The sequence below is a fragment of the Ovis aries genome, chromosome 18 (genome assembly GCF_016772045.2).
Source record: "Ovis aries strain OAR_USU_Benz2616 breed Rambouillet chromosome 18, ARS-UI_Ramb_v3.0, whole genome shotgun sequence".
Taxonomy (NCBI): domain Eukaryota; kingdom Metazoa; phylum Chordata; class Mammalia; order Artiodactyla; family Bovidae; genus Ovis; species Ovis aries.
In genome coordinates, this window is record NC_056071.1 from 7,526,477 (window position 1) to 7,540,841 (window position 14,365).

At 45.3% G+C, this 14,365-nt stretch overlaps 1 protein-coding gene across 7 annotated transcripts in view; it reads right to left on the reverse strand.

The window, feature by feature from the left end:
• The window catches only part of PGPEP1L (pyroglutamyl-peptidase I like), a 75,406-nt gene that overhangs the window by 24,532 nt on the left and 36,509 nt on the right, over positions 1–14,365 (reverse strand). For 3 of the 7 annotated variants that reach the window (XM_060401561.1, XM_060401560.1, XM_060401562.1), the window contains one exon: positions 1–14,365. This exon is cut by the window's right edge. The exons of the other annotated variants lie outside the window; for them this stretch is intronic. In XM_060401561.1, the coding sequence (XP_060257544.1) occupies positions 96–1,295 (1,200 nt within the window). In that variant the 5' untranslated portion in view covers positions 1,296–14,365 and the 3' untranslated portion in view covers positions 1–95. 7 annotated transcript variants of the gene reach the window in all.

Consider the following 14,365-nt stretch of genomic DNA (forward strand, 5'->3'; position numbering starts at 1 on the left):
TATTTCCCATGAAGTGATGGGACCAGATGCCATGATCTTTGTTTTCTGAATGTTTAGCTTTAGGCCAACTTTTTCACTCTCCTCTGTCACTTTCATCAAGAGGCTTTTAGTTCCTCTTCACTTTCTGCCATCAGGGTGGTGTCATCTGCATATCTGAGGTGATTGATATTTCTCCCGGCAATCTTGATTCCAGCTTGTGTTTCTTCCAGTCCAGCGTTTCTCATGATGTACTCTGCATAGAAGTTAAATAAGCAGGGTGACAATATACAGCCTTGATGTACTCCTTTTCCTATTTGGAACCAGTCTGTTGTTCCGTGTCCAGTTCTAACTGTTGCTTCCTGACCTGCATACAGGTTTCTCAGGAGGCAGGTCAGGTGGTCTGATATTCCCATCTCTTTCAGAATTTTCCACCGTTTATTGTGATCCACACAGTCAAAGGCTTTGGCATAGTCAATAAAGCAGAAATAGATGTTTTGCTGGAACTCTCTTGCTTTTTCCATGATCCAGCGGATGTTGGCAATTTGATCTCTGGTTCCTCTGCCTTTTCTAAAACCAATTTGAACATCAGGGAGTTCACGGTTCACGTATTGCTGAAGCTTGGCTTGGAGAATTTTGAGCATTACTTTACTAGCATGTGAGATGAGTGCAATTGTGTAGTAGTTTGAGCATTTTCTGGCATTCCCTTTCTTTGGGATTGGAATGAAAACTGACGTTTTCCAGTCATGTAGCCACTGCTGAGTTTTCCAAATTTGCTGGCATATTGAGTGCAGCACTTTCACAGCATCATCTTTCAGGATTTGAAACAGCTCAACTGGAATTCCATCACCTCCACTGGCTTTGTTCGTAGCGACGCTTTCCAAGGCCCACCTGACTTCACTTTCCAAGATGTCTGGTTCTAGGTGAGTGGTCACACCATCATGATTATCTGGGTTGTGAAGATGTTTTTTGTACAGTTCTTCCATGTATTCTTGCCACCTCTTCTTAATATCTTCTGCTTCTGTTAGGTCCAGACCATTTCTGTCCTTTATCGAGCCCATCTTTGCATGAAATGTTCCCTTGGTATCTCTAATTTTCTTGAAGAGATCTCTAGTCTTTCCCATTCTGTTGTTTTCCTCAATTTCTTTGCATTGATCACTGAAGAAGGCTTTCTTATCTCTTCTTGCTATTCTTTGGAACTCTGCATTCAGATGCTTATATCTTTCCTTTTCTCCTTTGCTTTTCGCTTCTCTTCTTTTCACAGCTATTTGTAGGGCCTCCCCAGACAGCCATTTGGCTTTTTTGCATTTCTTCTCCATGGGGATGGTCTTGATCCCTGTCTCCTGTACAATGTCACGAACCTCACTCCATAGTTCATCAGGCACTCTTATCTATCAGATCCAGGCCCTTAAATCCATTTCTCACTTCCACTGTATAATCATAAGGGATTTGATTTAGGTCATACCTGAATGGTTTAGTGGTTTTCCCTACTTTCTTCAATTTCAGTCTGAATTTGGTAATAAGGAATTCATGATCTGAGCCACAGTCAGCTCCTGGTCTTGTTTTTGTTGACTGTATAGAGCTTCTCCATCTTTGGCTGCAAAGAATATAATCAATCTGATTTCAGTGTTGACCATCTGGTGATGTCCATGTGTAGAGTCTTCTCCTGTGTTGTTGGAAGAGGATGTTTGCTATGACCAGTGCATTTTCTTGGCAAAACTCTATTAGTCTTTGCCCTGCTTCATTCCGCATTCCAAGGCCAAATTTGCCTGTTACTCCAGGTGTTTCTTGACTTCCTACTTTTGCATTCCAGTCCCCTATAATGAAGAGGACATCTTTTTTGGGTGTTAGTTCTAAAAGGTCTTGTAGGTCTTTGGTTATTCCTCCAAAGGTCCAGTAATGAACAACAGTAATCCAGTAATGCTTGATCCTCTACTTAGAGCAGTTGTCTCCAAATATTTTTGACCACATGCCACTGTTGATGAAAAGATTTTAGTATTCACACAGGCATGTGCACACACACACACACACACACACACAGTAGCTGGTATCTTCAGGTCTCAAGGCATGATACGTTTTTCACGTGGGCTTCACTGTTCATGTTTATTTTACATACAAGTATATGTACATCTGTATTTATAATGGTTCCCTGAATTCTTCCCTCTTTCAGGCCGATTTCTTATTAGACTGTTACTGTTTTCACATCACATTGTGACTTGGCAGAGAACTCAGATGAGGTTACATAAAGGATCACTTGGCTGTTTTCACAGGTGTTCAGGGTTTGCATCACGTTATCTTGTATCTGTGGGTTTCTTGAAGATCCTTTTTGTAAGGATTCCTTGATCATAATTTGAGGCTTCGTTTAATTAAAACTGGATAATATTAATTTTGAAACACATTAACTGAAGTGAAACACTTTATTAGGCAGTCTAGTTGCTCAGTTGTGTCCGACTCTTTGCAACGCCATGGACTGCAGCATGCCAGGCTTCCCTGTCCATCACTAACCCCCAGAGCTCTCTCAGACTTAGGTCCACTGAGTTGGTGATGCCATCCAAACATCTTATCCTCTGTCATCCCCTTCTAACGCTTTCAATCTTTCCCAGCATCAGGGTCTTTTCAAATGAGTCAGCTCTTCACATCAGGTGGCCACAGTATTGGAGTATCAGCTTCATCATCAGTTCTTCCAATGAATATTCAGGACTGATCTCCTTTAGGATGGACTGGATGGATCTCCTTGCAGTCCAAGGGACTCTCAAGAGTGTTCTCCGACACCACAGTTCAAAACATCAATTCTTCGGCGCTGAGCTTTCTTTACGGTCCAACTCTCACATCCATACATGACTACTAGAAAAACCATAGCTTTGATTACACAGACCTTTGTTGGCAAAGTAATGTCTCTATTTTTAACATGCTCTCTAGTTTAGGCATAACTTTTCTTCCAAGGAGCAAGCATCTTTTAATTTCATGGCTGCAATCACCATCTGTGGTGATTCTGGAGCCCCTCAAAATAAAGTCTGTCACTGCTTCCACTGTTTCCCCATCTATTTGCCATGGAGTGATGGAGCCAGATGCCATGATCTTAGTTTTCTGAAAGTTGAGTTTTAAGCCAACTTTTTCACTCTTCTCTTTCACTTTCATCAAGAGGCTTTTTAGTTCTTCTTCACTTTCTGCCAAAAGGGTGGTGTCATCTGCATATCTGAGGTGATTGATATTTCTCCTGGCAATCTTGACTCCAGCTTGTGCTTCATTCAGCCCAGCGTTTCTCATGATGTACTCTGCATATAAGTGAAATAAGCAGGGTGACAATATACAGCCTTGACGTACTCCTTTCCCTATTTGGAACCAGTCTGTTGTTCCATGTCTGGTTCTAACTGTTGCTTCTTAACCTGAATACAGAGTTCTCAGGAGGCAGGTCAGGTGGTCTGGTATTCTCATCTCCTTAAGAATTTTCCACAGTTTCTTGTGATCCACACAGTCAAAGGCTTCGGCATAGTCAATAAAGAGAAGTAGATGTTTTTCTGGAACTCTCTTGCTCTTTCAATGATCCAGTGGATGTTGGCAATTTGATTTCTGGCTCCTGTGCCTTTCCTAAATCCAGTTTGAACATCTGGAAGTTCATGGTTCACGTAACTGTTGAAACCTGGCCTGGAGAATTTTGAGCATGACTTTGCTAGCGTGTGAGATGAATGCAATTGCGGGGTAGTTTGAGCATTCTTTGGCATTGCCTTTCTTTGGGATTGGAATGAAAACTGACCTTTTCCAGTCCTGTAGCCACTGCTGAGTTTTCCAAATTTGTTGGCATGTTGAGTGCAGCACTTTCAGGGAATCATCCTTTAGGATTTGAAATAGCTCAACTGGAATTCCATCACCTCCACTAGCTTTGTTCACAGTGATGCTTCCTAAGGACCACTTGACTTTGCATTCCAGGATGTCTGGTTCTAGGTGAGTGATCACACCATCGTAGTTATCTGGCTCATGAAGATCTTTTCTGTGTAGTTCTTCTTTGTATTCTTGCCACCTCTTCTTTATATTTTCTGCTTCTGTTAGGTCCATACCGTTTCTGTCCTTTATTGTGCTCATCTTTGCATGAAATATTCCCTTGGCATCTCTAATTTTCTTGAAGCGATCTCTAGTCTTCCCCCATTCTATTGTTTCCTTCTATTTCTTTGCATTGATCACTAAGGAAGGTTTCTTATCTCTCCTTGCTATTCTTTGGAACTTTGCATTCAAATGGGTATAACTTTCCTTTTCTCCTTTTCTTCTTTTCATACCTATTTGTAAGGCCTCCTCAGACAACCATTTTGCCTTTTTGCATTTCTTTTTCTTGGGGATGGTCTTGATCACCGCCTTCTGTGCAATGCCACAAACCTCTGTCCATAGTTCATCAGAAGCTCTATCTATCAGATCTAAGCCCTTGAATCTGTGACTTCCACTGTATAATCATAAGGGATTTGATTTAGGTCATTCCTGAATGGTCTAGTGGTTTTCCCTACTTTCTTCAATTTAAGTCTGAATTAAGACCTACAAGACATTCTAGAACAAACACCCAAAAAAGATGTCCTTTTCACTATAGGGGACTGGAATGCAAAAGTAGGAAGTCAAGAAACACCTGGAGTAACAGGCAAATTTGGCCCTGGAGTATGGAATGAAGCAGGGCAAAGGCTAATAGAGTTTTGCCAAGAGAACACACTGGTCATAGCAAATACCCTCTTCCACCAACACAAGAGAAGACTCTACACATGGACATCACCAGATGGTCAATACCAAAATCAGATTGATTATATTCTTTGCAGCCAAAGATGGAGAAGCTCTATACAGTTGGCAAAAACAAGACCAGTAGCGGACTGTGGCTCAGATCATGAACTCCTTATTGCCAAATTCAGACTGAAATTGAAATACTTTATAATAAATTAAAAATGATTCAAAAATGGAGGGCCTAGCACCATGGTGTCTCTTGCTCCAAGGGTGACGAATTCCCTTTTCCTTCAGGAAAGCAAGCCTGTGCAGGGATCTGCAGACGTACAAAGAGAAGCTAGCTTTGGGACAGCTATGAAATATTGTTCAAGGATAATTTGACTTCTATTTTGACTAATAGAAATTCACACCCATTAGGTGGCCAATAAAAGAAAACAACAATTGTTGGCAAAGATATGGAAAAATTGCAACCTTTGTGCGCAATTGGTGGAAATGTAAAATGGTGCAGCCGCTATGGAAAACAGTATGGACAGTCCTCAAAATATTAAAAATAGAATTACCATCTGATCCAGCAAGCCTAAGTCTGGATCTTATCAAAAAGAATTAAAAAGCAAGAGCTCAAAGGGCTATTGGCGTATTCATATTCAATGCAACATTATTCACAATAGTCAAGAGATGGAAGTAACCCAAATGTCCACTGATGGAGGAACAGATAAACAAAATGTGATCTATACCAACAATGGAATATTAATCAGCCTTAAAAAGGAAGAAAATTCTGGCATATGCTACAACATAGCTGAGTCTAGAGGACAGTCTATGCTGAGTGTAACAAGCCAGCCACAAAAAGACATACTATGTTATGTATGTAATCGTACTATGTATGATTCTACCTAACTGAGGGATCTAAAGTGAAAGTGAAAGTTGCTCAGTCATGTCCGACTCTCTGCGATTCCATGGACTACACAGTCCATGGAATTCTCCGGGCCAGAATACTGGAGTGGGTAGCCTATCCCTTCTCCAGTGGATCTTCCCAACACCAGGAATCAGACTGGCGTCTCCTGCATTGCAGGCAGATTCTTTACCAACTGAGCTATCAGGGAAGCCCATGAGGGATCTGAAGTGGTCAAATTCATAGAGACAGAAAGTAGAATAATAGCAATCAGGGATTTGGGGGAAGGAAAATGGGGAGTTGTTCAACAGAGTTTTAGTTTTGCGAGATGAAAAGTTCTGGATATCTGTTGCACAACAATGTGAATATACTTAACATTACTGAAATGTACACTTAAAAATGATTGAAATGGTAACTTTTATTTTGGTAAATTTTAAATGGTAATTTTTTTTTAAACGTAGAAATGAAAACTCTGATTATTTCATGCCACGCCTCCAATGGATCAACTTGCAAACTTGCAACTTTGCATTTTCAAAATCATTTTGAAAATGATTTGGGGTCCTCAAGAAAGTGCTGAGGTAGGGAGTATTGGCGGACAAAGGTTGGATGGGCATGCATACCTCTCATCTCTGCTTAGGAGGTTGGGCAGGAAAGAGTTAACCTAGCAGGCAGAGGCCGCTCAAACTCTGCACATTGCCAACAAACACCTGTCTTCAGGACTGGCCCTTGGCTGGCTCCTAGGAGAAAGAGCTCTGAGCCCTCGGGGTGTTCTGCCTGATTAGAGCAGTTGTATATGCCTGTGGCCTTCGGTCACATCATGCTAGTTTGATTAGAGTTTATGCCAACACTGTGATTTATGGCAGACGCCTGTTTTTGCTCTGGAGTCGAGTAGCTTAGGTCAGGCAGGCAGGCGCTGCATACCTGTGTGACTGAGCCCAGTAAGAATCCTGGGCACCGAAACTCCGATGAGCTTCCCAGGTTGACAACACTTCATGCCTGCTGTCACGTGGCATTGCTGGGGGAGTTCCATGGCTCCATGCAGCTCCACTGGAGATACCGCTTAGGAGCGTGCACCTGGTCTCTCCTGGTCTCTGCTCCATGCATCTTCCCCTTTGCTCAATTCAACTGGGACCCTTTTCCTGTAGAACACCAGAACCGCGTCTGTGAGCATAACAGCTTGAGGGTGGTCTTGGAGAACCCCTGACACACAGAAATCTCAGTGTCTCTTGGACCCTGACTCTCCTTTAGAATCATTTCTTCATTTTCTCTTACAGCTGTTTTTTCCAAAGAGAAAAGAAGGCCATTTTCTCTGTTTTCATTCATTTTTCCCCCCAACATTTTTCAAGTCCTTCCTTTGGCCAAGCACCATGCTGCCCTGTCCCTACCACAGATAGGAAACACCCATGCAGAGTAACGGTTCTCAGGGCAGGTAGAGGGTGGGCAGGAGAGACGGTACTACTAGGGTCAACTTGGAGGTTACAACACATGGTAGAGTCGATCAGAACAGACTGGAGCCTGGTGGGTACAGTTCAATTCTGCATTTGCCCCTAAAGCATCAACTCAGGCATTTGACTTTGGGCAAATGACTTTGACTCCAAGAGCCTAGATGTCTCATCTACCAGTTCAGTTCAGTTCAGTTCAGTCACTCAGTCATGTCCGACTCTATGCGACCCCATGGACTGCAGCATGCCAGGCTTCCCTGTCCATCACTAACTCCCGTGACTTGCACAAACTCGTGTCCATCGAGTTGGTGATGCTATCCAACCATCTCATCCTCTGTCGTCCCCTTTTCCTCCTGTCTTCCATCTTTCCCAGCACCAGAGTCTTTTCCAATGGGTCAGTTCTTTGCATCAGGTGGCCAAAGTACTGGAGTTTCAGCTTCAGCATCAGTCCATCCAATGAATATTCAGGACTGGTTTCCTTTAGGATAGACCAGTTGCATCTCCTTGCAGTCCAAGGGACTCTCAAGAGTCTTCTCCAATACCACAGTTAAAAAGCATCAGTTCTTTGGTTCTCAGCTTTCTTTATGGTCCAACTCTTACATCCATACATGACTACTAGAAAAACCATAGCTTTGACTAGACGGACTTTTGTTGGCAGAATAATCTCTCTGCTTTTTAATATGCTGTCTAGATTGGTCATAGTTGTTCTTCCAAGGAGCGAGCATCTATTAATTTCATGGCTGCAGTCACCATCTGCAGTGATTCTGGAGCTCCCCCCAACCCCAGAATAATGTCTGTCACTGTTTCCATGGTTTTCCCATCTATTTGCCATGAAGTGATGGAACCAGATGCCATGATCTTAGTTTTCTGAATGCTTAGTTTTAAGCCAACTTTTCCACTCTCCACTTTCACTTTCATCAAGAGGCTCTTTAGTTCTTCGCTTTCTGCCATAAAGGTGGTGTCATCTGCATATCTGAGGTTATTGATATTTCTCCCTGCAATCTTGATCCCAGCTTGTGCTTCATCCAGTCTGGTTTTCACATGGGTAAGAGTCATTTACATTCCTTTTTCTGTAAAGTGACTCCATATCTTAGGCCTACTTTTCTATAGGGTCATTGGCCATTTCCCCCTATTTATAGAAGCTCTTTGTAAATCAGCGATATTTCCTTTCACTTATAAGTTTATCAGCTGCATCTGGCTTATGATGGCGGGACAGGACTGGGAGGGGAAGAGAAAGGATGGGAAGGAATACGGAGTAGCAATAGGAAGTCTGCCACGTTCAGAGACCTGGCTAGAGCGGAAGGTTGGTAGAGACTGCTGCTGGAATTTGCTTTGTAGACAGACATGGTTGGATGTTATTAATCTCTGAATATACCTCAGTGGTTTTTGTCCCAAGAATAAAACTACACCTTCATGGTCTGTCAACGGTACCCTCAGCCCCAGTGAGTCCCCATCTGGGAGCCTGGGTGTGGCTTCTGCCACACTGCGTGTGGCTTCTGCGTGTGGCTCCCAGACCTACGCAGGCCCCTGGTCTTCTATGCAGCCAGGAGCAGAGGCTTAACCAGAACAGCTACTTGATACGCAACAAGCAAAATAAAGGCTGTTGGCAGCGGGAAGGTGCTGTTTAGGCTACAAGAGCAGCAGTTCGTGCTCTTGACGGGCTGAGCAGCTGTGGGAAGTAGAGTCATTAGTTGCATGGTCCTTCTGGCAAGTGAGTCGTTTTTCAGAATAAAGTGTTCTCTGGGTGTCAATCCCCCTAGACTTTCTAACCACAGAGGTCCTCAACCTCAGGTCTGCTCAGCCTACCCTGTCTCTGCAACTGGGTGGAAAGGCACCCTCATCCACTCAGCACATCTGACTTTCTCCCAGTGAACTACAGATGGAACAATCAACCCCGAATTATCTCAGCCCAGAAGAACATTCCTGCTGCAGGTCTGGTTCCTCATTACCTGGAGGCACGCAGTCAAAGGAACGTGGGTCTGGAACGTCGGTGCACAAGCCTGTTCCCTCTGATCTCCTCTCTGCCTCTTCCAACTCTGATACCCATGGTCCTGCGATGCTGCCCAAGGCTTTACAGCAGCAACTCCCTCCTCGTGGTCCCCTTCCCAAGGGGCAGCTGCCCCTGGTCACTCAATCGAGATGCCACATCCTCAGAGAGGCCTTCCTGGCCCACTACTGCTAGAGGACTGCCCGGGTCACTGTCCACTACACCACCGTGGCCTGTAATCTTCATGGCCCGTAGGACTCACAGACAGTTCTTGCTCAGCTTTTTGTTTCTTGTTTTTCTTTCTTGTTTCTTCTTCTTCTTCTTCTTCTTCTTCTGTGTGTGTGTGTGTGTGTGTGTGTGTGTGTGTGTGTGTGTCTTTTGCCACTGCAGAGGACCAGCAGCACCAGAGCGGGCACTCAAGATGCTGTGGGGTGAGCCGGGCCCTGACCAGCCTGTCTCTGAACTCTGCCCCACTGATCCTGAATGATTGCATTCTTCGCTGGGACTCCAGCAGGATTCCAAACAAAACACAATGATAAATGCCTACTTAGACTTCTGCAATTTTATCCAACAATTTTTCCCAATCACCTAGATATGAACATTTGACTGACCAAAAAAAAAAAAAAAAAAAGTGCTTCATGGGGCACACGCTGGATAGGGAACCAGGAGTCTCTGGAGTTTTATTTCAGTTTATTTTTCAAAATCGAATGTGGGAGATAATTTTGCCTGTGTGTTATATTGGTCGTGATTCTAGTCAAGCCAGACCACCTGATTCACATCAGTAAAAATTCTTGGAAATAAATGTTCTAACACACAGATACAATATATTATTTTGAAAGTTATTTTCAGTTCCTAAAGCGGCCAGTCAGGAAATCAGAAGGGATTGAGTTAATGATACTTCTCCACTCCTTTCAGTGACCTTTGTCTTGATTTAAGTGAAAGTGTGAAGTCACTCAGTCGTGTCTGACTCTTTGCGACCCTGTGGACTGTAGCCTACCAGGCTCCTCTGTCCATGGGATTCTCCAGGCAAGAATACTGGAGTGGGTTGCCATTTCCTTCTCCAGGGGATCTCCCCAACCCAGGGATTGAACCCAGGTCTCCTGCATTGCAGGCAGACGTTTTAACCTCTGAGCCACCAGGGAAGCCTTGTCTTGATTTAAGGGTACTTATTTAATAGAATTTATATTAACACTGTGCTGCTAATCAAACTGGCAAGGGTTTTAGAAACCATAACACCCTAGTGTTGGGGTGTGTAATGAAACAAGAAGTACTCTCATTCACTGCTACTGCAAAGGGGAATTGGTATAACCTTTCAGAAGGGTAACATTAGCTCGTGTGGTAACATATGTCCAAGATGGTGTTACCAAACCTGGCCAAGCTACTGACACCAGGTTGTATTGAAGGAAGGTACAGCCTTTACTACAGAGCCAGGTGAGGAATGGGCAGCTCACGCTCAAAAGAGCCAGACTTCCTGATGGCTTTCAGTGAGGGAAGGCAACACTTGGGGTGCGGGGTGCTGGGGACGTGAATTTCTTCCGACTGATTGGTGGTGAGGCAACAGGGTGGTGTTTCAGGGACCTTAATGATTAACTTCCTGGTTCCAGTCAGTCTGGGATCTACACGCTTGTAGTCCGTGTACAGCCACCATCCCTCACCTGGGTTGGGGTAGGGTGTCTTAGTTTCTGCAGAACAATGCGAAGATTTGCATCATGGTGTTCTGTATACCCTTGAGGAGGAACTGGAACTCTGTGTTGTCCCTGAACTATGGTTTAAGCCATCCTTGGTTTTCTTGCTTGACTGCTTTTCCTCTGATTCTGCACTCCCCCACATCCCTAATTAGTAACTGCTTGACTCTATTCTTTGGAACTCTGGGGAGGCCCAGGAGATGAAAGCCTTTTTCTACAAACAAGAAATGTGGGACACGGAGGGCCAGCAAGGTCCTACTCAGTTTCCATAGCTCCAGTTATGGAATGAATGTTGGTGAGAACGTTGGAGTCCTCCCCCAGATTCACAGGTTGAAGCCCTTATTCCTTGTGTGATAGTATCTGGAGATAGGGCCTTTGGCAGACCATTAGGTTTAGATGAAGTCGTGAAGGTGGGGCTGCCACAACTGTCTTAGCATCTTCATAAGGGCATGGTGAGATCAGAATTCTGTCTGCATGAAGCATGTATACACCAAGGAAAGACTTTGAGGTCACAGCCAAGAAGTGGGCCCTCATCAAGAGCCTAATGGTCCTGGCTGGCACCCTGATCACAGACCTCAGCCTCCAGAACCATGACAAAGAGATGTTTATCGTCCAAGCCACCAGTCTCTGGTATTCTGTCACAGCAGCCAGAGCTAAGAAAGCCCCCAGTGGAGCATGCCTTCCAGTAGTCACCTCCTGGTTCATTGCCTGCTGTCATCTCCTCCCACGGTGAACCTGAGCTGGCCTGAACTCATCTTCCCACTATAGTTCAGCCAGTTCAGGGCCGAGGCCATGAGAGGGCTTGGCAGTTTCTAACCTAAGCTCTCCCCTGGGGAGACCTCCTGCGGCAAGGTCTGCTGTCCCAGCACCCCAGCCAGACTCTGTGATCCTGCCTCCGTGTCTCCCTACTACGATCACAAGAGAGGCCCAAGCACGACCAGCAGAACCATCCCGCCCAGCCCAGCTGACCCATGAAGCCAAGAAGGACAATAAAATGGTGGTTGCTGACACCATTATGTTCTGGGGTGGCTGCAGCAGTAGATGTGGTCCATGTGCGGGTTGAAAAAGAGTTTCCAGACACCCAGCATCTCAGAAGAGAGTGAATTTATTGAGAACAAAGAGCAGAGATAGTGCAGGGTGCTGCAAACACAGTGGGCTGACTTCCTGACAGACCAGAGACAGTGGACCCCTTTTGTGGCCCAGCGGCCAGATTTTATAGGCTCAAGATGAAGAAAATTCCTGCTGGAAGGGTGGTGTCCCTTCCAGCATCCCCAGTGCAAAACAGCTGGGTAAAACTGGGAGTACACATACCACACCGGGCTTCCCTTTAGACGGGGAATTACCATCTATTTTCCTGTTTCTTCGTGATCTTTGGAGGTCTTAAGTAATTTCTCCTTTGTAATTGGAAAATGGAACAAAGCACATTGTCAAAAGCCTTTTTTTTTTTTTTTTTTGCTTCCTTGGGAAAGTAGCTTCACTATTAATAACAACAGTATCTCTTCATAAATATTAATTTTGCCTCTGCCGTGTTTCGAGGCCTGTGCTGGATGCTAGAGACAAACTGGAGACCAGGACAGAAGAGAAACACGGGACACAGAGAAGCATTTGATGGGCGAGCGCAGGTGGCCAGGTCCAGGGATAAATGTGGGCAGAAATAAAGACCGACGGAGAAATAAGCCAGACACGAAGGACAAACATAAAATGACTCCGCTGACATGAGGCTGCTAGAATAGCCAGATCATAGAGAAAGAGAGCATAGCGGTGATTACCAGGCAGCAGGAAAAGGGTCGTTAGAATTTAGGTACAGAACTTCTGCTTGGGATGACGGAAGGTTCTGGAGGCGAATGCTGGTGATGGCTGCACAACAGTGCGAATGTACTCACTGTCACTGAATCGTACGCTTAAAATTGTCAGTTTTATGTTACGAATATTTTACCACAGTTTTAAAAAATTACAGATTCCCCATCACTCTTTTCCATCAATATTTTTTAACCTGACTAAAATGTACAGTCTGAAGAAAGACTAAATTCAAAGTAAGTCACTTAGGTGAGGCTGATGTCTCCGTATTTCAGACTGGGCTGATAAGCAGCAGAGGATTTTAACAAAGTCTCCCATTTTCCATGGCTGAAAGCCTTCTGGAATTCTATGGCATCAAGATTTAGAAGTTCTCTTCTCAGAGGATAGCAAGGGCATCTGAACAGTGTCTGAGCTGAAGTGTCAGCTTTGCTGAAGGAGTCCCAGGATTTGTGGAGTTCTTTTCTTCTAAAGAGACACCACCCTTCCAGCAGGAATTTTCTTCGTCTTGAGCCTATAAAAACTGGCCACTGGGCCACAAAGGGGGTCCACTGTCTCTGGTCTGTCAGGAAGTCAGCCCACTGTGTTTGCAGCACCCTGCACCTCTTTGTTCTCAATAAATTCACTCTCTTCTGAGATACTGTGTGTCTGGAAACTCTTTTTCAACCCACACATGGACCACAAAATTTTGGTGGCCTGTATAGGGACTCGTGGGGAGCCCCCCCGCCCAGCTCTCTCATTTCCTTTTCCTTGAACCCTCTGCAAACTGCCACGTGGCTGTGAAAGCAGCTGAGGCGCTCTGGCCAGGGCTAATGTCAGGCATGTTCCCAAGGCCACACAACCCGCGGCGCCCCAGTCGCTGCCAGCCAAGCAGGTGAAGGCTCTCCTCTGCCCTCTCTCCCTTAGGCTGAGAACCAGACCAACAGCACGCAGGCATGGGTCAGGCACATCAAAGCCATTAGCGTGCCTGCCGCTTGAAGACTCCTGTAAAAGGAGAGGGGAGTCTCGGAACAGACCAAGCTATCAGAGTGCCCGTCCCCAGGAAGACAATTTCCATGAACTGTGAGGTGCGTGTTGTTTCAGACAAAACACTGAGCCCGTCCCTCCTTTGGCCGCTGCCCTCCCAGCAGGATTATGAGGTGGGCTCCTCAGCCTGTCCTCCCTGCTACTTTCACTTTCTGACTTACAGGAACCTAAGTGCTGCCTCTGAGCCGTCTCAGAAGTGCCTTCCCATGTTTCAGGGAGTCGTCAAGCGATGCGGCACCCAGTTGCTCCCGGGAGCCTCTCGTTTCTTTCTCTGCTCGACTCGCACGGCCCCTCAGTCACACAGTTTGTGCCTCTGTCTCAGACTCAGGGATCACCTCTCAGTTGGAGGGAGCTGTTGGGACATTTGGCCATTTTGTGCCTCAGACACACAGAGATCACTGGGACAGAGGGGACATCTTCCTGTCAGCCAGTGACGCTCAGTATCCCACTCTATGGCGTTTAGGCTAAGAATGGGTTCTGGCACGCCCTGGAAGTCTTCCTCAGACTCACTCCTTGGCTGGGTTCTTTGGCACTGGAAAAAATTTGATCCTGAAAATCTCAAAAAGAAAAGGCTCATTTCCTTTTGCGAGTTGGCCTGGTCCCAGTATAAACTGGGGGGCCAGGAGAAACGACCTCTTCATGGCACACTGAGTTATAACACAATCCTCCAACTCAATCTCTTTTGCTGAAAGCAGGAAAAGGACTCAGAGGTTCCTTACGTTCAGTCCTTTACGGCCCTTAGTCAGAATCTGGATCTGAGGGACGTGGGCCGCACGGGTCTTTCTGCTGCCTCTCATCCCCTAGCCCCTCCGTCTCCCTCCCCATCAGACCTTCTAGATGACTCCCTACTTGATCTTTTCTATCCACAACC